General features: G+C 48.8%; 1 protein-coding gene across 1 annotated transcript in view; it reads left to right on the forward strand.

The window, feature by feature from the left end:
- LOC115111238 (protein HIRA) overlaps window positions 1-23,751 on the forward strand; it is a 59,579-nt gene that overhangs the window by 5,829 nt on the left and 29,999 nt on the right. The window contains exons 9-16 of the mRNA XM_029637099.2: window positions 11,214-11,327; window positions 12,102-12,172; window positions 12,475-12,580; window positions 12,920-13,129; window positions 15,244-15,329; window positions 19,897-20,055; window positions 20,546-20,725; window positions 21,382-21,685. Coding sequence (XP_029492959.2) covers window positions 11,214-11,327; window positions 12,102-12,172; window positions 12,475-12,580; window positions 12,920-13,129; window positions 15,244-15,329; window positions 19,897-20,055; window positions 20,546-20,725; window positions 21,382-21,685 — 1,230 coding nt within the window. The remainder of the gene's footprint in view (window positions 1-11,213; window positions 11,328-12,101; window positions 12,173-12,474; window positions 12,581-12,919; window positions 13,130-15,243; window positions 15,330-19,896; window positions 20,056-20,545; window positions 20,726-21,381; window positions 21,686-23,751) is intronic.

The raw sequence follows: 23,751 nt of genomic DNA on the forward strand, positions 1-23,751 counted from the left end.
TAAACCTAGAGAGGAACCAGGCTCAGAGGAGTAAACCTAGAGAGGAACCAGGCTCAGAGGAGTAAACCTAGAGAGGAACCAGGCTCAGAGGAGTGGCCAGAGGAGTAAACCTAGAGAGGAACCAGGCTCAGAGGAGTAAACCTAGAGAGGAACCAGGCTCAGAGGAGTAAACCTAGAGAGGAACCAGGCTCAGAGGAGTAAACCTAGAGAGGAAGCAGGCTCAGAGGAACCAGGCTCATAGGAGTGGCCAGAGTCAGAAACCTAGAGAGGAACCAGGCTCAGAGGAGTAAACCTAGAGAGGAACCAGGCTCAGAGGAGTAAACCTAGAGAGGAACCAGGCTCAGAGGAGTGGCCAGAGGAGTAAACCTAGAGAGGAACCAGGCTCAGAGGAGTAAACCTAGAGAGGAACCAGGCTCAGAGGAGTAAACCTAGAGAGGAACCAGGCTCAGAGGAGTAAACCTAGAGAGGAACCAGGCTCAGAGGAGTAAACCTAGAGAGGAACCAGGCTCAGAGGAGTAAACCTAGAGAGGAACCAGGCTCAGAGGAGTAAACCTAGAGAGGAACCAGGCTCAGAGGAGTAAACCTAGAGAGGAAGCAGGGTCAGAGGAACCAGGCTCATAGGAGTGGCCAGAGTCAGAAACCTAGAGAGGAACCAGGCTCAGAGGAGTAAACCTAGAGAGGAACCAGGCTCAGAGGAGTAAACCTAGAGAGGAACCAGGCTCAGAGGAGTGGCCAGAGGAGTAAACCTAGAGAGGAACCAGGCTCAGAGGAGTAAACCTAGAGAGGAACCAGGCTCAGAGGAGTAAACCTAGAGAGGAACCAGGCTCAGAGGAGTAAACCTAGAGAGGAACCAGGCTCAGAGGAGTGGCCAGAGGAGTAAACCTAGAGAGGAAGAGAGGAACCAGGCTCAGGAGTAAACCTAGAGAGGAACCAGGCTCAGAGGAGTAAACCTAGAGAGGAACCAGGCTCAGAGGAGTAAACCTAGAGAGGAAGCAGGCTCAGAGGAACCAGGCTCATAGGAGTGGCCAGAGTCAGAAACCTAGAGAGGAACCAGGCTCAGAGGAGTAAACCTAGAGAGGAACCAGGCTCAGAGGAGTAAACCTAGAGAGGAACCAGGCAGAGGAGTCAGAGAGTAAACCTAGAGAGGAACCAGGCTCAGAGGAGTAAACCTAGAGAGGAACCAGGCTCAGAGGAGTAAACCTAGAGAGGAACCAGGCTCAGAGGAGTAAACCTAGAGAGGAACCAGGCTCAGAGGAGAGAGGAACCAGGCTCAGAGGAGTGGCCAGAGGAGTAAACCTAGAGAGGAACCAGGCTCAGAGGAGTAAACCTAGAGAGGAACCAGGCTCAGAGGAGTAAACCTAGAGAGGAACCAGGCTCAGAGGAGTAAACCTAGAGAGGAACCAGGCTCAGAGGAGTGGCCAGAGAGTAAACCTAGAGAGGAACCAGGCTCAGGAGTAAACCTAGAGAGGAACCAGGCTCAGAGGAGTAAACCTAGAGAGGAACCAGGCTCAGAGGAGTAAACCTAGAGAGAGGAAGCAGGCTCAGAGGAACCAGGCTCATAGGAGAACCAGGCCAGAGTCAGAAACCTAGAGAGGAACCAGGCTCAGAGGAGTAAACTCAGAGAGGAACCAGGCTCAGAGGAGTAAACCTAGAGAGGAACCAGGCTCAGAGGAGTAAACCTAGAGAGGAACCAGGCTCAGAGGAGTAAACCTAGAGAGGAACCAGGCTCAGAGGAGTAAACCTAGAGAGGAACCAGGCTCAGAGGAGTAAACCTAGAGAGGCCAGAGGAGTAAACCTAGAGAGGAACCAGGCTCAGAGGAGTAAACCTAGAGAGGAACCAGGCTCAGAGGAGTAAACCTAGAGAGGAACCAGGCTCAGAGGAGTAAACCTAGAGAGGAACCAGGCTCAGAGGAGTGGCCAGAGGAGTAAACCTAGAGAGGAACCAGGCTCAGAGGAGTAAACCTAGAGAGGAACCAGGCTCAGAGGAGTAAACCTAGAGAGGAACCAGGCTCAGAGGAGTAAACCTAGAGAGGAACCAGGCTCAGAGGAGTAAACCTAGAGAGGAACCAGGCTCAGAGGAGTAAACCTAGAGAGGAACCAGGCTCAGAGGAGTAAACCCAGAGAGGAACCAGGCTCAGAGGAGTAAACCTAGAGAGGAACCAGGCTCAGAGGAGTGGCCAGAGGAGGAGTAAACCTAGAGAGGAACCAGGCTCAGGAGTAAACCTAGAGAGGAACCAGGCTCAGAGGAGTAAACCTCAGAGAGGAACCAGGCTCAGAGGAGTAAACCTAGAGAGGAAGCAGGCTCAGAGGAACCAGGCTCAGAGGAGTGGCCAGAGTCAGAAACCAGAGAGGAACCAGGCTCAGAGGAGTAAACCTAGAGAGGAACCAGGCTAGAGAGGAACCAGAGGAGTAAACCTAGAGAGGAACCAGGCTCAGAGGAGTAAACCTAGAGAGGAACCAGGCTCAGAGGAGTAAACCTAGAGAGGAACCAGGCTCAGAGGAGTAAAGGCCTAAACCCAGAGAGGAACCAGGCTCAGAGTCAGAGAAACCTAGAGAGGAACCAGGCTCAGAGGAGTAAACCTAGAGAGGAACCAGGCTCAGAGGAGTAAACCTAGAGAGGAACCAGGCTCAGAGGAGTAAACCTAGAGAGGAACCAGGCTCAGAGGAGTGGCCAGAGGAGTAAACCTAGAGAGGAACCAGGCTCAGAGGAGTAAACCTAGAGAGGAACCAGGCTCAGAGGAGTAAACCTAGAGAGGAAGCAGGCTCAGAGGAACCAGGCTCAGAGGAGTGGCCAGAGTCAGAAACCTAGAGAGGAACCAGGCTCAGAGGAGTAAACCCAGAGAGGAACCAGGCTCAGAGGAGTAAACCTAGAGAGGAACCAGGCTCAGAGGAGTGGCCAGAGGAGTAAACCTAGAGAGGAACCAGGCTCAGAGGAGTAAACCTAGAGAGGAACCAGAGAGGAACCAGGCTCAGAGGAGTAAACCTAGAGAGGAACCAGGCTCAGAGAGTAGGAGTAAACCTAGAGAGGAACCAGGCTCAGAGGAGTAAACCTAGAGAGGAACCAGGCTCAGAGGAGTGGCCAGAGGAGTAAACCTAGAGAGGAACCAGGCTCAGAGGAGTAAACCTAGAGAGGAACCAGGCTCAGAGGAGTAAACCCAGAGAGGAACCAGGCTCAGAGGAGTAAACCTAGAGAGGAACCAGGCTCAGAGGAGTAAACCTAGAGAGGAACCAGGCTCAGAGGAGTAAACCTAGAGAGGAACCAGGCTCAGAGGAGTAAACCTAGAGAGGAACCAGGCTCAGAGGAGTGGCCAGAGGAGTAAACCTAGAGAGGAACCAGGCTCAGAGGAGTAAACCTAGAGAGGAACCAGGCTCAGAGGAGTAAACCTAGAGAGGAACCAGGCTCAGAGGAGTAAACCTAGAGAGGAACCAGGCTCAGAGGAGTGGCCAGAGGAGTAAACCTAGAGAGGAACCAGGCTCAGGAGTAAACCTAGAGAGGAACCAGGCTCAGAGGAGTAAACCTAGAGAGGAACCAGGCTCAGAGGAGTAAACCAGAGAGGAAGCAGGCTCAGAGGAACCAGGCTCATAGGAGTGGCCAGAGTCAGAAACCTAGAGAGGAACCAGGCTCAGAGGAGTAAACCTAGAGAGGAACCAGGCTCAGAGGAGTAAACCTAGAGAGGAACCAGGCTCAGAGGAGTAAACCTAGAGAGGAACCAGGCTCAGAGGAGTAAACCTAGAGAGGAACCAGGCTCAGAGGAGTAAACCTAGAGAGGAACCAGGCTCAGAGGAGTAAACCTAGAGAGGAACCAGGCTCAGAGGAGTGGCCAGAGGAGTAAACCTAGAGAGGAACCAGGCTCAGAGGAGTAAACCTAGAGAGGAACCAGGCTCAGAGGAGTAAACCTAGAGAGGAACCAGGCTCAGAGGAGTAAACCTAGAGAGGAACCAGGCTCAGAGGAGTGGCCAGAGGAGTAAACCTAGAGAGGAACCAGGCTCAGGAGTAAACCTAGAGAGGAACCAGGCTCAGAGGAGTAAACCTAGAGAGGAACCAGGCTCAGAGGAGTAAACCTAGAGAGGAAGCAGGCTCAGAGGAACCAGGCTCATAGGAGGCCAGAGTCAGAAACCTAGAGAGGAACCAGGCTCAGAGGAGTAAACCTAGAGAGGAACCAGGCTCAGAGGAGTAAACCTAGAGAGGAACCAGGCTCAGAGGAGTAAACCTAGAGAGGAACCAGGCTCAGAGGAGTAAACCTAGAGAGGAACCAGGCTCAGAGGAGTAAACCTAGAGAGGAACCAGGCTCAGAGGAGTGGCCAGAGGAGTAAACCTAGAGAGGAACCAGGCTCAGAGGAGTAAACCCTAGAGAGGAACCAGGCTCAGAGGAGTAAACCTAGAGAGGAACCAGGCTCAGAGGAGTAAACCTAGAGAGGAACCAGGCTCAGAGGAGTGGCCAGAGGAGTAAACCTAGAGAGGAACCAGGCTCAGAGGAGTAAACCTAGAGAGGAACCAGGCTCAGAGGAGTAAACCTAGAGAGGAACCAGGCTCAGAGGAGTAAACCTAGAGAGGAACCAGGCTCAGAGGAGAGAGAGGAACCAGGCTCAGAGGAGTAAACCTAGAGAGGAACCAGGCTCAGAGGAGTAAACCTAGAGAGGAACCAGGCTCAGAGGAGTAAACCTAGAGAGGAACCAGGCTCAGAGGAGCTGGCCAGAGGAGTAAACCTAGAGAGGAACCAGGCTCAGGAGTAAACCTAGAGAGGAACCAGGCTCAGAGGAGTAAACCTAGAGAGGAACCAGGCTCAGAGGAGTAAACCTAGAGAGGAAGCAGGCTCAGAGGAACCAGGCTCATAGGAGTGGCCAGAGTCAGAAACCTAGAGAGGAACCAGGCTCAGAGGAGTAAACCAGAGAGGAACCAGGCTCAGAGGAGTAAACCTAGAGAGGAACCAGGCTCAGAGGAGTAAACCTAGAGAGGAACCAGGCTCAGAGGAGTAAACCTAGAGAGGAACCAGGCTCAGAGGAGTAAACCTAGAGAGGAACCAGGCTCAGAGGAGTGGCCAGAGGAGTAAACCTAGAGAGGAACCAGGCTCAGAGGAGTAAACCTAGAGAGGAACCAGGCCAGAGGAGTAAACCCAGAGAGGAACCAGGCTCAGAGGAGTAAACCTAGAGAGGAACCAGGCTCAGAGGAGTGGCCAGAGGAGTAAACCTAGAGAGGAACCAGGCTCAGAGGAGTGGCCAGAGGAGTAAACCTAGAGAGGAACCAGGCTCAGAGGAGTAAACCTAGAGAGGAACCAGGCTCAGAGGAGTAAACCTAGAGAGGAACCAGGCTCAGAGGAGTAAACCTAGAGAGGCCAGAGGAGTAAACCTAGAGAGGAACCAGGCTCAGAGGAGTAAACCTAGAGAGGAACCAGGCTCAGAGGAGTAAACCTAGAGAGGAAGCAGGCTCAGAGGAACCAGGAGGAGTGGCCAGAGTCAGAAACCTAGAGAGGAACCAGGCTCAGAGGAGTAAACCTAGAGAGGAACCAGGCTCAGAGGAGTAAACCCAGAGAGGAACCAGGCTCAGAGGAGTGGCCAGAGGAGTAAACCTCAGAGAGGAACCAGGCTCAGAGGAGTAAACCTAGAGAGGAACCAGGCTCAGAGGAGTAAACCTAGAGAGGAACCAGGCTCAGAGGAGTAAACCTAGAGAGGAACCAGGCTCAGAGGAGTAAACCTAGAGAGGAAGCAGGGTCAGAGGAACCAGGCTCATAGGAGTGGCCAGAGTCAGAAACCTAGAGAGGAACCAGGCTCAGAGGAGTAAACCTAGAGAGGAACCAGGCTCAGAGGAGTAAACCTAGAGAGGAACCAGGCTCAGCCAGACCAGGTAAACTCAGAGAGGAACCAGGCTCAGAGGAGTAAACCTAGAGAGGAACCAGGCCAGAGGAGTAAACCTAGAGAGGAACCAGGCTCAGAGGAGTAAACCTAGAGAGGAACCAGGCTCAGAGGAGTAAACCTAGAGAGGAACCAGGCTCAGAGGAGTGGCCAGAGGAGTAAACCTAGAGAGGAACCAGGCTCAGGAGTAAACCTAGAGAGGAACCAGGCTCAGAGGAGTAAACCTAGAGAGGAACCAGGCTCAGAGGAGTAAACCTAGAGAGGAAGCAGGCTCAGAGGAACCAGGCTCATAGGAGTGGCCAGAGTCAGAAACCTAGAGAGGAACCAGGCTCAGAGGAGTAAACCTAGAGAGGAACCAGGCTCAGAGGAGTAAACCTAGAGAGGAACCAGGCTCAGAGGAGTAAACCTAGAGAGGAACCAGGCTCAGAGGAGTAAACCTAGAGAGGAACCAGGCTCAGAGGAGTAAACCCAGAGAGGAACCAGGCTCAGAGGAGTAAACCTAGAGAGGAACCAGGCTCAGAGGAGTGGCCAGAGGAGTAAACCTAGAGAGGAACCAGGCTCAGAGGAGTAAACCTAGAGAGGAACCAGGCTCAGAGGAGTAAACCTAGAGAGGAACCAGGCTCAGAGGAGTAAACCTAGAGAGGAACCAGGCTCAGAGGAGTGGCCAGAGGAGTAAACCTAGAGAGGAACCAGGCTCAGGAGTAAACCTAGAGAGGAACCAGGCTCAGAGGAGTAAACCTAGAGAGGAACCAGGCTCAGAGGAGTAAACCTAGAGAGGAAGCAGGCTCAGAGGAACCAGGCTCAGAGAGGAGTGGCCAGAGTCAGAAACCTAGAGAGGAACCAGGCTCAGAGGAGTAAACCTAGAGAGGAACCAGGCTCAGAGGAGTAAACCTAGAGAGGAACCAGGCTCAGAGGAGTAAACCTAGAGAGGAACCAGGCTCAGAGGAGTAAACCTAGAGAGGAACCAGGCTCAGAGGAGTAAACCTAGAGAGGAACCAGGCTCAGAGGAGTGGCCAGAGGAGTAAACCTAGAGAGGAACCAGGCTCAGAGGAGTAAACCTAGAGAGGAACCAGGCTCAGAGGAGTAAACCTAGAGAGGAACCAGGCTCAGAGGAGTAAACCTAGAGAGGAACCAGGCTCAGAGGAGTGGCCAGAGGAGTAAACCTAGAGAGGAACCAGGCTCAGAGGAGTAAACCTAGAGAGGAACCAGGCTCAGAGGAGTAAACCTAGAGAGGAACCAGGCTCAGAGGAGTAAACCTAGAGAGGAACCAGGCTCAGAGGAGTAAACCTAGAGAGGAACCAGGCTCAGAGGAGTAAACCTAGAGAGGAACCAGGCTCAGAGGAGTAAACCTAGAGAGGAACCAGGCTCAGAGGAGTAAACCTAGAGAGGAACCAGGCTCAGAGGAGTGGCCAGAGGAGTAAACCTAGAGAGGAACCAGGCTCAGGAGTAAACCTAGAGAGGAACCAGGCTCAGAGGAGTAAACCTAGAGAGGAACCAGGCTCAGAGGAGTAAACCTAGAGAGGAAGCAGGCTCAGAGGAACCAGGCTCATAGGAGTGGCCAGAGTCAGAAACCTAGAGAGGAACCAGGCTCAGAGGAGTAAACCTAGAGAGGAACCAGGCTCAGAGGAGTAAACCTAGAGAGGAACCAGGCTCAGAGGAGTAAACCTAGAGAGGAACCAGGCTCAGAGGAGTAAACCTAGAGAGGAACCAGGCTCAGAGGAGTGGCCAGAGGAGTAAACCTAGAGAGGAACCAGGCTCAGAGGAGTAAACCTAGAGAGGAACCAGGCTCAGAGGAGTAAACCTAGAGAGGAACCAGGCTCAGAGGAGTAAACCTAGAGAGGAACCAGGCTCAGAGGAGTAAACCTAGAGAGGAACCAGGCTCAGAGTCAGAAACCTAGAGAGGAACCAGGCTCAGAGGAGTAAACCTAGAGAGGAACCAGGCTCAGAGGAGTAAACCTAGAGAGGAACCAGGCTCAGAGGAGTAAACCTAGAGAGGAACCAGGCTCAGAGGAGTGGCCAGAGGAGTAAACCTAGAGAGGAACCAGGCTCAGAGGAGTAAACCTAGAGAGGAACCAGGCTCAGAGGAGTAAACCTAGAGAGGAAGCAGGCTCAGAGGAACCAGGCTCATAGGAGTGGCCAGAGTCAGAAACCTAGAGAGGAACCAGGCTCAGAGGAGTAAACCTAGAGAGGAACCAGGCTCAGAGGAGTAAACCTAGAGAGGAACCAGGCTCAGAGGAGTGGCCAGAGGAGTAAACCTAGAGAGGAACCAGGCTCAGAGGAGTAAACCTAGAGAGGAACCAGGCTCAGAGGAGTAAACCTAGAGAGGAACCAGGCTCAGAGGAGTAAACCTAGAGAGGAACCAGGCTCAGAGGAGTAAACCTAGAGAGGAACCAGGCTCAGAGGAGTGGCCAGAGGAGTAAACCTAGAGAGGAACCAGGCTCAGAGGAGTAAACCTAGAGAGGAACCAGGCTCAGAGGAGTAAACCTAGAGAGGAACCAGGCTCAGAGGAGTAAACCTAGAGAGGAACCAGGCTCAGAGGAGTAAACCTAGAGAGGAACCAGGCAGAGGAGTAAACCTAGAGAGGAACCAGGCTCAGAGGAGTAAACCTAGAGAGGAACCAGGCTCAGAGGAGTGGCCAGAGGAGTAAACCTAGAGAGGAACCAGGCTCAGAGGAGTAAACCTAGAGAGGAACCAGGCTCAGAGGAGTAAACCTAGAGAGGAACCAGGCTCAGAGGAGTAAACCTAGAGAGGAACCAGGCTCAGAGGAGTGGCCAGAGGAGTAAACCTAGGAACCTAGAGAGGAACCAGGCTCAGAGGAGTAAACCTAGAGAGGAACCAGGCTCAGAGGAGTAAACCTAGAGAGGAACCAGGCTCAGAGGAGTAAACCTAGAGAGGAACCAGGCTCAGAGGAGGGCCAGAGGAGTAAACCTAGAGAGGAACCAGGCTCAGGAGTAAACCAGAGAGGAACCAGGCTCAGAGGAGTAAACCTAGAGAGGAACCAGGCTCAGAGGAGTAAACCTAGAGAGGAAGCAGGCTCAGAGGAACCAGGCTCATAGGAGTGGCCAGAGTCAGAAACCTAGAGAGGAACCAGGCTCAGAGGAGTAAACCTAGAGAGGAACCAGGCTCAGAGGAGTAAACCTAGAGAGGAACCAGGCTCAGAGGAGTAAACCTAGAGAGGAACCAGGCTCAGAGGAGTAAACCTAGAGAGGAACCAGGCTCAGAGGAGTAAACCTAGAGAGGAACCAGGCTCAGAGGAGTAAACCTAGAGAGGAACCAGGCTCAGAGGAGTAAACCTAGAGAGGAACCAGGCTCAGAGGAGTAAACCTAGAGAGGCCAGCCAGAGGAGTAAACCTAGAGAGGAACCAGGCTCAGAGGAGTAAACCTAGAGAGGAACCAGGCTCAGAGGAGTAAACCTAGAGAGGAACCAGGCTCAGAGGAGTAAACCAGAGAGGAAGAGAGGAACCAGGCTCAGAGGAGTGGCCAGAGGAGTAAACCTAGAGAGGAACCAGGCTCAGAGGAGTAAACCTAGAGAGGAACCAGGCTCAGAGGAGTAAACCTAGAGAGGAACCAGGCTCAGAGGAGTAAACCTAGAGAGGAAGCAGGCTCAGAGGAACCAGGCTCATAGGAGTGGCCAGAGTCAGAAACCTAGAGAGGAACCAGGCCCAGAGGAGTAAACCTAGAGAGGAACCAGGCTCAGAGGAGTAAACCTAGAGAGGAACCAGGCTCAGAGGAGTAAACCTAGAGAGGAACCAGGCTCAGAGGAGTAAACCTAGAGAGGAACCAGGCTCAGAGGAGTGGCCAGAGGAGTAAACCTAGAGAGGAACCAGGCTCAGAGGAGTAAACCAGAGAGGAACCAGGCTCAGAGGAGTAAACCTAGAGAGGAACCAGGCTCAGAGGAGTAAACCTAGAGAGGAACCAGGCTCAGAGGAGTAAACCTAGAGAGGAACCAGGCTCAGAGGAGTAAACCTAGAGAGGAACCAGGCTCAGAGGAGTAAACCTAGAGAGGAACCAGGCTCAGAGGAGTAAACCTAGAGAGGAACCAGGCTCAGAGGAGTGGCCAGAGGAGTAAACCTAGAGAGGAACCAGGCTCAGGAGTAAACCTAGAGAGGAACCAGGCTCAGAGGAGTAAACCTAGAGAGGAACCAGGCTCAGAGGAGTAAACCTAGAGAGGAAGCAGGCTCAGAGGAACCAGGCTCATAGGAGTGGCCAGAGTCAGAAACCTAGAGAGGAACCAGGCTCAGAGGAGTAAACCTAGAGAGGAACCAGGCTCAGAGGAGTAAACCTAGAGAGGAACCAGGCTCAGAGGAGTAAACCTAGAGAGGAACCAGGCTCAGAGGAGTAAACCTAGAGAGGATCCAGGCTCAGAGGAGTAAACCTAGAGAGGAACCAGGCTCAGAGGAGTGGCCAGAGGAGTAAACCTAGAGAGGAACCAGGCTCAGAGGAGTAAACCTAGAGAGGAACCAGGCTCAGAGGAGTAAACCTAGAGAGGAACCAGGCTCAGAGGAGTAAACCTAGAGAGGAACCAGGCTCAGAGGAGTAAACCTAGAGAGGAACCAGGCTCAGAGTCAGAAACCTAGAGAGGAACCAGGCTCAGAGGAGTAAACCTAGAGAGGAACCAGGCTCAGAGGAGTAAACCTAGAGAGGAACCAGGCTCAGAGGAGTAAACCTAGAGAGGAACCAGGCTCAGAGGAGTGGCCAGAGGAGTAAACCTAGAGAGGAACCAGGCTCAGAGGAGTAAACCTAGAGAGGAACCAGGCTCAGAGGAGTAAACCTAGAGAGGAACCAGGCTCAGAGGAGTAAACCTAGAGAGGAACCAGGCTCAGAGGAGTAAACCTAGAGAGGAAGCAGGCTCAGAGGAGTAAACCTAGAGAGGAACCAGGCTCAGAGGAGTAAACCTAGAGAGGAACCAGGCTCAGAGGAGTAAACCTAGAGAGGAACCAGGCTCAGAGGAGTAAACCTAGAGAGGAACCAGGCTCAGAGGAGTGGCCAGTCCTCTTCTGTGGGCTCTGAATAACATTAATGGATTATTTCTCTTGGACTCCACCTGGAATCCCTTACAACATAGTATTGATTTTGTATTTTTGTACATTGCCACGAGAACTTACATGTTAAGGCTTTCTGGTGAACACACTTATTCTTGTAATGGTGATAGTGGATATTGACTAGGAATCTGAGTAATATTGCTTTATGTGCAAAACACTTTCCAAAGTGTGTTGTCACAGCAACACGCTATTATTAATCCTTCCACAAGCTTGCAGGCGCTGACATAAGCTTAGAGAGGACACAACTGGGATGGCATTTCAGTTCTAGAATCACTTATCCCTCAGGCTCCCAGTCACCTCTCTCCTCTCTCTCTCTCTCAGAAATTCAACCCCAAAATATTCAAAAAGAAACAGAGGAATGGGAGTTCTCCCAAGCCCAGCTGTCCCTACTGCTGCTGTGCTGTGGGAAGCAAAGACCGCTCCCTCTCCGTTTGGGTAAGAACCGTCCTTCTATGTCAGAGACATTTACAACCAGTAGATGGTGATAGCTTTGATGTCATCCACGTGTTCCTACGGAAAACTCCCGATGGCGCATGAAGTAGTTGAATTTGAAGTGCAAGGATCATGGTCGATGTAGTCATTTTCATCAACCGGGAGCCTTCTCGTAGCCTGCTGGCACGTGATTGGTCTGTGTCAGTATGTGGTCCTTGTATGATGATAAATGTAGTAGTCAGAATAGATTGCTATTTAATTAAATATCTTGATTCGTAGCGAACTTTAAAATAATTAATGTCGGGATCGAACTTGATCAGAATCGATTCCTTTTAGAGCCCAAAACCAGGGTCCCTACATTTATTTGGTTTGGCCGTTCTTGCGATCAGAATTTACGTAGGCTTTCTAGAGCAAACCAGGGCTTTTGGCAGAGCCAGGTTGCTACGCTTGTGACTTCACGCTCCAGACTGGACACTGGGGTGCCTGGTCTGTGTACAGGATTTGTCAGATGTTTATCCTTCATACCTCATTCAAACGGACGTATCCACTAGCAAAACAAATCGCTTTTCTTGTTTTTGTTGTATTGATCGTTTTAATTTCATCTATTCACACATTTTAGACGGATAGTGAGACCCACCCTCCATCAATGTGTCTCGACAGCAGTATGTGTACATGTGGATGTCTCTGTAGAATCCCCAACAACATATTTGACAGATCTATTTTAATGAACTGTACCAACTCTGTTTTGTGTGTGGGCGTTTACCTCTCTGTTTTCAGCTGACGTCTCTGAAGCGCCCTCTAGTGGTCATCCACGACCTGTTCGATAAATCCATCATGGACATCTCATGGTGAGAGTACCCCCCTCACTGAATTCATCTACTTTGACATATAATACATGTCTTTAGAGACTGATAGTCTGTTTCTTAGCTGGCGTGCCAGTCTGTTTCTTAGCTGGCGTGCCAGTCTGTTTCTTAGCTGGCGTGCCAGTCTGTTTCTTAGCTGGCGTGCCAGTCTGTTTCTTAGCTGGCGTGCCAGTCTGTTTCTTAGCCTGGGTTTGATGATATAAGTTTTCTTCAAAGTGTATGGAGAAACGGGTGGGAACGCTGTTAGTTACAGTGTGTGGTGGCGTTTTGCTCCCTGCTCCACTTAGGACCCTGAATGGGCTAGGTATCTTGGTGTGCTCCATGGACGGTACAGTGGCATACCTCAACTTCTCTCAGGACGAACTCGGGGACCCCCTCAACGAGGACGAGAAGGTCAGCCAACTGCTAATGTCCTTTGATGTGACCCAACCAGTGTTGGGTTCAATACCACAACTTTAATTCCCTCTTTCTGTACACTCTCTGTAAATATAAAGTTTCCCCCGAAAGCTTTACAGCGAAGGTGGCAATTATATGTCTCACAACAACCCAGAACACCTGTAGAACAGCAAAGTGCTTAGTTTAGAAAATTTCAGTTCACATATACTTTTTCTCCCCCTGCTGTGGCACTGGGCCGTCACGTTAGCTTTCAAGAAATTCCCCCCCAGATCTATAAGACATTTGTCTAGTGGACTATGAGATGATCTTCTAGCTAGCTAACACTCCTCCATCCAGAACGCCATCCACCAGAACATCTATGGTAAGAGCCTGGCCATCACCACCGAGGCCCAACTCTCCACCACCATCATCGAGAACCCAGAGATGCTCAAGTACCAGCAGGAGAGGCAGCGTGCGGAGCAAGCCAACCACAGGATGACCCACGAGGCCCAGGCCCACAAACTCACCAGCGTGGTCAACGGAGAGTCCCTGGAGGACATCCGCAAGGTAGGATGGGCCAGCTAGTTTCCCCTAGGTACAGATCTAGGATCAGCTCCCACAATCCTAACTATTAGTGGGAATCTGCAAAACTGACCCAAGATCAGCATCTAGGGCAGGGGTGACATCCGCAATGAGGGTTTGGGTCAATTCGAGAAAATTCAAATAGTAGACTGAAATTACAATTCTCTTCAATGCTTTTAAGAAGGTACTTTCGGTATTGACTGGAATTTAAATGGAATTTACCCCAACCCTGATAAGTACAGATCTAGGATCAGCTTACCCTCCCCAATCCTAACCTTACCCATTAGCGGGGAATCTGCTAAATGGACCAGTAGATCAGCGTGTAGGGGCATCTTCACCCTACTCTGCACGGCAACAATGCACCTCAGAGCAGGACCAGTACAGCACTACATTTTGAATAACACTATAAAGCCTGGCCCAGCCAAGTCTGATTAACACTATAAAGCCTGGCCCAGCCAAGTCTGATTAACACTATAAAGCCTGACCCAGCCAAGTCTGATTAACACTATAAAGCCTGACCCAGCCAAGTCTGATCCAGCCAAGTCTGATTAACACTATAAAGCCTGGCCCAGCCAAGTCTGATTAACACTATAAAGCCTGACCCAGCCAAGTCTGATTAACACTATAAAGCCTGACCCAGCCAAGTCTGATTAACACTATAAAGCCTGGCCCAGCCAAGTCTGATTAACACTATAAAGCCTGATCCAGCCAAGTCTGATTAACACTATAAAGCCTGACTCAGCCAAGTCTGATTAACACTATAAAGCCTGGCCCAGCCAAGTCTGATCCAGCCAAGTCTGATTAACACTATAAAGCCTGACCCAGCCAAGTCTGATTAACACTATAAAGCCTGACCCAGCCAAGTCTGATTAACACTATAAAGCCTGGCCCAGCCAAGTCTGATTAACACTATAAAGCCTGACCCAGCCAAGCATAACCAGGCCAGCCCTTTTCAGCTTGGTTCGGCTTGGTTCAGCTTGGTTCGGCATCTTACGTAGTTGGTGGAACGGAACATGAATGTGAAAAGAAAATATCCGAGCCAGAACCCTATGGTTCCGGTCGGTCCAATAATGTGAGTCGCATGCTCAGCCCAATATAGCTGTCACTTAGTTCTCCATGTTGCAGGTGTTCGGTTCTCTCCGCTGTTTGATTTATAATGACATTTATTGTATTTTTTTGTCATATCCCTACATTTTGAATCCATTGGCTTCATTGAGGGGATGTAATGAAATGATAGGCATGTAGGACATCAATAAACATATTGATGTCAACCATTAACACCAACGCATAACATTGACCCACAGCTCCCTGTATGGTTCTGTTTAGGGTTGGAATGTTCCGGAAACATTCCCAAAACCAGTTTTAAAGAAATCCTGGTTGTAAGATCCCTGGAATTACGAGGAAATCTGAGAAATCCTGCAATTGAAATTTCTGGAAAAAAAACGGAATTTTTCAACTCTAGTTCTGTCTTCATTTTGTTTTGTCACCTTTGTCCATGGATTGTCTCGACAGACTTGCTCTCCCTGGAAGGCAGATATCAGGGCCTGTATTCATTAGAGAATATTCCAGTAATTTGACATATATTTAGATATTAGTTTCCTTACTTTGAAAGCTGTCTATGGACAAGGATTAGCAACATTTGCAGATACATTTCCCATGTCAATCAATCTCCCTCTTAGTATCAAATTTCATGCTGAACTGTCCCTTTTTAAACGTCTCAGACATTTATATAATCTGTCCTTATAGTCGTATTCATCGTGATCTAAAAGGATAGCCTGATCCTAAATCAGCACTCCTGCTTTTAGGCGCTTGATACACCTGGCGCAAGATCTAGGATCACTTTTGTCCTTCTTGATTTTAATGATCCTAGATCAACACTTCTGCTTTGTAAATACAGGCCCAGATCCGATATAACTGAAGGAATGAAACATGTGGGGGGGGCTGAAGGAACCGTAAAATATGAGAACAGCTCTCATTTGTTAACAAGACAAATGGACATGAGAGTTGAGATGAGTTGGTATTATGTTGTCATGCATTCTGTGGTCTCTTGCACACGTTTTAATGGTCTCTTACCATGGATATTTGTTTTCTTCTCCTAGAACCTGTTGAAGAAACAGGTTGAGACGAGGACCGCGGACGGCAGGAGGAGGATTACTCCTCTCTGCATCGCCCAGCTCGACACAGGGTAACTCATACACCTCTGATACACATCCATTTATTCTGTTCCAGAAATTACAATGAGCCCTCCATCAAACAAAGCAGTTATACTATAGAACTCATTTTTAAGGCGGCTTCATTCTATTTTGGTTTTAATACGTTTTTTTTGCGGGATTCATTTTTGTTCTCCGACGTTAAAGACATGCAAATACATTTTGTTAAAGCCAAATGACATACAGTTTCATATGTTTGTTACGTTCCCCAGCTAGAAACGCAAATAATGTCGCTCGAACAGTCACTGACAATCAACCAAACAGGTGGGGTTTTATGAGGGGTTCTGAAAGACACTCATGGGGGTGTCCACAGAAAGTTGACTAGCAACAACAACCAGGACCTGAAAGACACCCACTAAATTTGCCCAAGAAGAGGAAAACAAAAGAAAAACCCACATAAAGACAGGAAGCAAACCTAAAAACAAAATCAGACTAAGGAATGTTTTTCTAGAAATCAACTAGGGAGAGCCAACTAAAGGTTAACCCTCCACATCTATATAGACAACTGAAGAACTGGACCAGCCACACTTAAATAGCACCTTGGCCAGCACAGGTGAAACACCTTCCCACTAACGAGATGGAAACCAGCACAAGTGTAACCCATACTGACTAACGAGGTGACACCAATCGTCGTGCCCTATGCGCTAATGAGCTATATGCGCTAATGAGCTATATGCGCTAATGAGCTATATGCGCTAATGAGCTATATGCGCTAATGAGCTATATGCGCTAATGAGCTATATGCGCTAATGAGCTATATGCGCTAATGAGCTATATGCGCTAATGAGCTATATGCGCTAATGAGCTATATGCGCTAATGAGCTATATGCGCTAATGAGCTATATGCGCTAATGAGCTATATGCGCTAATGAGCTATATGCGCTAATGAGCTATATGCGCTAATGAGCTATATGCGCTAATGAGCTATATGCGCTAATGAGCTATATGCGCTAAAGTCCAACCTCAAAACATAAATGAAAAAAAAACTAAGCCTGTAACACCTTCCCCTTTAAGACGACAAATATATCCTATATTTTTGTTGGACAGGCTTGCTCAGTAAAGCTCTCAACATAGACTTCAAAGTCTGATGAAATCTCTCAAGAGCACCTTGATACTCTTGGTGGAAGGCACTAGAGGGGCTGTGGGTTAAACCCAACTGTTGTAGCATTTGCTGGATGACCTTTGACATGAAATTCAAGCCTTGCCCCCCACCCCCGCGCACTCTGCAGAAGTCCAAACGTTGAGCATCGTTTCACCGGGGCCTTAAAAAAATACTGTGAGCCGAGATTATCCTCAGTGGAATAGCCTCAGGCAAATGATTGGCAGCACACATTATGGTTAAGTGGTTACAACTCTTAGGTTTGGGCAAAGGACCAACACAGTCCACCAAAGCCCTGTCGAAGGGTTGGTCAAAAGCAGGAACAGGCTGCAACGATGCAACCGGTACAGCTTGTTTCGGTTTACCCATCCGCTGCCAAATACCACAGAATTTACAGTAAGCAACAACATCCTGTTTCAGACCAGAAGAAGTTCCCCAAATACCTCTTGTCGAAGCGTAACTGGAACGACAATTTTGAGATACACCGAGCCAATCGTCTTTCCCAGAAGTGGCGCGAGAACGCCATTTCCTCATTGGAACACCATCTCTGTCAAAGTAACACACACAAACTTCATCCAACTCCTCTGGACATATCTCAGCACAAAGAGGGGAGAGGGAAACATTTTTACTATTCCGTAATCAGCTGCTGCTTCCTAAAACAAAGTGTCAACTGAAGGGAACCCTCTCTTCCTTCAGCGGTCCTATGAACTCGCTCACCTCTTGGGCTTTTCAAAGGAGAGGTCAACTCAGGAGCTTTAGCGAAATCAGGATCCCCTATAAATGTCTGGGACGGATTGAATATCGTGGGATCGCTGACGTCCTCCTCAAAACCAAACTTGTTTCCAGTGACATTCTTAGACATAGCATGTGTAACGGAACACGCTGGGAATATTCTAGGGTACTTTTCTGATAACCCATCAGGTTCCTCTCGTCTGGGTTACTTTGAAACGACAGGATTTAGCACGACCTTTCCCACAAGAACACCTTGGAGGAGCAGTGACCAAATACCTTGCGGCCGTTTAAGGGATGTGGCAATCCGCTCAAACACAGTCAAATATACATCCACCTCCTTTTCGTTGAAAAGTTTGGTTGTTCCGCCCCAGATCAAACTCTTTTGAGGGTGTAGGATGGCCTGAATGGATTAGGAGTACTTCCAGATCAAACTCTTTTGAGGGTGTAGGATGGCCTGAATGGATTAGGAGTACTTCCAGATCGATCTCTTTTGAGGGTGTAGGATGGCCTGAATGGATTAGGAGTACTTCCAGATCGATCTCTTTTGAGGGTGTAGGATGGCCTGAATGGATCAGGAGTACGTCCAGATCGATCTCTTTCAATCAAATGGCATGCGCACTTTCTTCTTGTTCTAGTCTGGCTGCGCATTCTTATTGTTTGGCTGGACGCTCATCTTGTCTTTCCTTGTCCTCCAACTCTAATTTCTGGTACCATGTTGCCTTTAGCACTACCTCAATTGTATGTCTATGTGGTGTACGCTACCAAGCGTAAAAATAAAAAAATACATTTTCACCGTCCTCCCTCAATGGGGTTTACTCTACCACCCGTAAGACCCTTTTCCCCATCCTCCCTCAATGGGGTTTACTCTACCACCCATAAGACCCTTTTCACCGTCCTCCCTCAATGGGGTTTACTCTACCACCCGTAAGACCCTTTTCACCGTCCTCCCTCAATGGGGTTTACTCTACCACCCATAAGACCCTTTTCTTCATCCTCCCTCCATGGGGTTTACTCTACCACCCATAAGACCCTTTTCTTCATCCTCCCTCCATGGGGTTTACTCTACCACCCATAAGACCCTTTTCATCGTCCTCCCTCAATGGGGTTTACTCTACCACCCATAAGACCCTTTTCATCGTCCTCCCTCAATGGGGTTTACTCTACCACCACCCGTAATACCCATTTCACTGTCCTCCCTCAATGGGGTTTACTCTACCACCCGTAAGACCCTTTTCCCCATCCTCCCTCAATGGGGTTTACTCTACCACCCATAAGACCCTTTTCACCGTCCTCCCTCCATGGGGTTTACTCTACCACCCGTAAGACCCTTTTCTTCACCCTCCCTCAATGGGGTTTACTCTACCACCACCCATAAGACCCTTTTCATCATCCTCCCTCAATGGGGTTTACTCTACCACCACCCATAAGACCCTTTTCATAATCCTCCCTCAATGGGGTTTACTCTACCACCACCCATAAGACCCTTTTCATCATCCTCCCTCAATGGGGTTTACTCTACCACCCATAAGACCCTTTTCTTCATCCTCCCTCAATGGGGTTTACTCTACCACCCATAAGACCCTTTTCTTCATCCTCCCTCAATGGGGTTTACTCTACCACCCATAAGACCCTTTTCATCATCCTCCCTCAATGGGGTTTACTTTACCACCCATAAGACCCTTTTCATCGTCCTCCCTCTCCGGGCAGATTTCTTCCTCCACTAAATCACTATAGACTTTTTGACTACTGCTTTTGAGTCTGCATGTGTAGCTTTGATATCATAATGCTTTGCGATGACGAGCGGATTCGTCGCCTTCGTACATTTTCGATAGCGTCTCCCATGTAGGGTTTACTGCAAATGCTCAACAAACTTAAGTCTGTGGCTTTATTTTTTATAAACCTGTGTTTATGCAACTTTCTAAATTATTCCGGCGATCTTATAACCCCCCCCAGGGTGGATTCCTGTGACACAAACTTTACCACAAAAGTGTATTTTAAACACTAAACTATCTGGACCCCACAGAGCTTCAGAGTAGGTGACTACCATACTCGTGAGAAACAGGATCCCGGACAAGCCGCCATTTTGTTATGTTCCCACAAGACAAACTCAAAATGTTGCTCACGACAAATGGAACTAACAAAGAACATCACTGACGAGCAAAACAAAGAGGTTCTGAAAGGTACCCATGTGGGTGCAAACTGAAAATGGGCAAAGCTACTAGTAAGGGGTTATAAAAGACCCATCATGGATGCCCACTAGGTTTGCCTCAGATTTTTTTCGAAACACAATTTAGGATAGGGAGTAAAAAGAATATGGAGCAAAACAAACAGGGGAAACCATAACAAATCAGGCTTCTTTCAAACTTAAAAGGTCGAGCTTAAAAATCACACCTCAGCTCACGTGAAGTGTAGCTCTTCCAACATCTCTCACGACTCAACTGGAGCACTGGCCCAGCCAATCTTAAATATCAACTATGCTAAAACGGGTGAAACCATCCGACTAACAAGATGGACAAGCCATTACAGGTGTAACGCAGTTACTAACGAGGTGACACCAATCGATGCTCCCTAAGTGCTAACACGTTACCTTCGAAATAGATTAACTAAACCTGTTACACATTTGTCAAATAATTGTCAATATATTAGATTACCACGGGGATGGTCTTGTTTATGTTAGTTTGAAGTCTCACTGTTTTTGTTTGAATCCTCAGGGATTTCTCCCCAGCCCTCTTCAACAGCGTACCCATCCTCCCTGGGTCGGCCAGCCAGCTCACCTCCCAGCTTTCCTCAGACTCCAACACGGCCACCTCCAATTTGGACCCCCTATCCACCCCACTGGGGGTTAAGGCCCCAGATGACGCCAAAGACAGGTCAGTTGTCTTGTCTGTCTAGTCTTCTCTGCCATTCTCTCCTCTCCATCTCACTTTCTCTCCTAGTCTTCTCTGCCATTCTCTCCTCTCCATCTCTCTTTCTCTCCTAGTCTTCTCTGCCATTCTCTCCTCTCCATCTCTCTTTCTCTCCTAGTCTTCTCTGCCATTCTCTCCTCTCCATCTCTCTTTCTCTCCTAGTCTTCTCTGCCATTCTCTCCTCTCCATCTCTCTTTATCTCCTAGTCTTCTCTGCCATTCTCTCCTGTCCATCTCTCTTTCTCTCCTAGTCTTCTCTGCCATTCTCTCCTCTCCATCTCTCTTTCTCTCCTAGTCTTCTCTGCCATTCTCTCCTCTCCATCTCTCTTTCTCTCCTAGTCTTCTCTGCCATTCTCTCCTCTCCATCTCTCTTTCTCTCCTGCTCTGCTTCCACCCCCCCTTTACCGGCCTGATAATTTAGTATTTTGCTCTCCCTCTCTTTCCATTCCTGACAGTGTTTCCGGTGCCACGGCCCAGGCCTCGTCTCTTAACACCACAGTCATGAAGTCCAACCTGCTCCTAACTACCTCCACCAAGATGGAGCCGATGAAAGCCCTTGACTCCAGGTTCACAGAGAGGTCAAAGGTCATGCCCGGGGTCACCATCTCCATGGCGGGACTCACCCCGCTAGACAGGTAAGGGAACAGAACCATCAAGCTTATCCCAATAGTCTTTATGACCCGTCAACAGTTACTGATTTGAGGCATACAATGCTGGAACGTTATTGGTCGTTTCCACATCTGATATTCTTGTTATCTGAACACGGAAAAAATAAATCAGTTTAGGACATACATATGTTCCTATGAACACAACAAAAACAACAGATTGAATGCTAGCCTTGTTTTTAATGGAGCAATCCACCTTTGATTGACACTTCTTGGAATAGATGTTAAGTGATGACCAGTTTCTTTAAAAAATATATATATATATTCACTGAACTAGATTGATCTGTTTTTGTTGTTTCCTTGTTGACTGGGACTTGGAGGTTGTCTCTCTTCGAAATATAATTACTAGAAAGGGCATCTTCATTCAGGTCAATGAGGCCAAGTGAACAGGAAGTAAAGCTGGAAATGTCCCCATTAAACAGGAAATAGAGCACGAAGTGTCCCTGTTAACCTGGAAATAGGGTAGGAAGTACATCAATTCAAATTGGGCATGAAAATTCAATATTTTTCCAAGCATTGCTTCGCCTATGATCATATATGAGGAAACACTACTAAGGCGATTGGGTTAATGGGTTAATGGAACAAATGGTGAGTCTATTTCTGTGGTTGTTGTCCTCCTGTTGTAGAGTGAAAGACAGCAGCACTTTAAAGGAGCTCAAGGATGAGACGAGCAGCGACAGCGAGGACAAGATGGTTGTGGTGAAGTCCCCCTCCTTCACCAAGAGGAAGGCCCTAGACGTGGACGGAGGGGACAACCAGTTGGAGAAGAGGAAGGCCCTAGACGTGGACGGAGGGGACAACCAGGTGGAGAAGCGGAAGGCCCTAGACGTGGACGGAGGGGACAACCAGGTAGAGAAAAGGAAAAAGGGACGGCCCAGGAAAATGGACGCTAAAATGATGATGCCCGTGTCCCACCAAACCTTCCAGCAGGTAAGGCCAGTGCCAGTTGATTTCACGTAATCTCATGACTTTACATATTTTTTCTGATGGAAGATATGAAAATATTCAAGATATGCTTGTCTTTGAATGTAATGGTCTTGATTGGATATGGGATCAACAAGCTGATTGGCTGCGTACGAAATGACACCCTTATTCCTATAGTGTAGGAATATTCAACCGGGGGTCCCCTATGGGTACGCTGTGGTATGGCAGGGGTCAACAGTGAAGAGGCGACTCCGGGATGCTGGCCTTCTAGATGAAAGTTGCAAAGAAAAAGCCATATCTCATATCTCAGGCCAATAAAAATAAAAGATTAAGATGGACAAAATAACACAGACACTGGACAGAGGAACTCTGCCAAGAAGGCCAGCATCCCGGAGTCGCCTCTTCACTGTTGACGTTGAGACTGGTGTTTTGCTGGTACTGTTTAACGAAGGTGCCAGTTGAGGACTTGTGAGTTGTCTGTTTCTCAAACTAGACATTCTAATGTAATTGTCCTCTTGCTCAGTTGTGCACCGGGGCCTCCCACTCCTCTTTCTATTCTGGTTTGAGCCAGCTTGCGCTGTTTTATGAAGGGAGTAGTACACAGCGTTGTACGAGATCTTTAGTTTCATGGCAATTTCTCGCATGGAACAGCCTTCATTTCTCAGAACAAGAGTAGACTGATGAGTTTCAGTAGAAAGTTCTTTGTTTCTGGCCATTTTGAGCCTGTAATTGAACCCACAAATGCTGATGATCCAGATACTCAACTTGTCTAAAGAAGGCCAGATTTATTGCTTCTTTAATCAGTACAACAGTTTTCAGCTGTGTTAACATAATTGCATAATGGTTTTCTAATGAACAATTAGCCTTTTAAAATGATAAACTTGGATTAGCTAACACAACGTGCCATTGGAACACAGGAGTGATGGTTGCTGATAATGGGCCTCTGTAAGCCTATGTAGATATTCCATAAAAAATCAGTCGTTTCCAGCTACGATAGTCATTTACAACATTAACAATGTCTGTGTTTCTGATACATTTTATATTATTTTAATCAACAAAAACAAGGACATTTCTAAGTGACCCCAAACTTTTGAATGGTAGTGTATGTCTGCATACACACATGCATACACACATGCATGCATACATACATACATAAATACATGTACCAGATTTGCCAGTTCTTGCTGTGAGATGTAACCCCCCTTTTCCACCAAGGCACCGGCAAGTTCCCGGACATTTCTGGGGGGAATGGCCCTAGCTCTCACCCTCCGATCCAATAGGTCGCAGATGTGCTCAATGGGATTGAGATCCGGGCTCTTCGCTGGCCATGGCAGAACACTGACATTTCTGTCTTGCAGGAAATCACACAGAGAACGAGCAGTATGGCTGGTGGCATTGTCATGTCAGGATGAGCCTGCAGGAAGGGTACCGCATGAGGGAGGGTCATGTCAGGATGAGCCTGCAGGAAGGGTACCACATGAGGGAGGGTCATGTCAGGATGAGCCTGCAGGAAGGGTACCACATGAGGGAGGGTCATGTCAGGATGAGCCTGCAGGAAGGGCACCACATGAGAGAGGGTCATGTCAGGATGAGCCTGCAGGAAGGGTACCACATGAGGGAGGGTCATGTCAGGATGAGCCTGCAGGAAGGGTACCACATGAGGGAGGGTCATGTCAGGATGAGCCTGCAGGAAGGGCACCACATGAGGGAGGGTCATGTCAGGATGAGCCTGCAGGAAGGGTACCACATGAGGGAGGGTCATGTCAGGATGAGCCTGCAGGAAGGGCACCACATGAGGGAGGGTCATGTCAGGATGAGCCTGCAGGAAGGGCACCACATGAGGGAGGGTCATGTCAGGATGAGCCTGCAGGAAGGGCACCACATGAGGGAGGGTCATGTCAGGATGAGCCTGCAGGAAGGGTACCACATGAGGGAGGGTCATGTCAGGATGAGCCTGCATGAGGGGAAGGGCACCACATGAGGGAGGGTCATGTCAGGATGAGCCTGCAGGAAGGGCACCACATGAGGGAGGGTCATGTCAGGATGAGCCTGCAGGAAGGGTACCACATGAG

The sequence above is a fragment of the Oncorhynchus nerka genome, linkage group LG27, assembly GCF_034236695.1.
Source record: "Oncorhynchus nerka isolate Pitt River linkage group LG27, Oner_Uvic_2.0, whole genome shotgun sequence".
Classification (NCBI taxonomy): Eukaryota; Metazoa; Chordata; class Actinopteri; order Salmoniformes; family Salmonidae; genus Oncorhynchus; species Oncorhynchus nerka.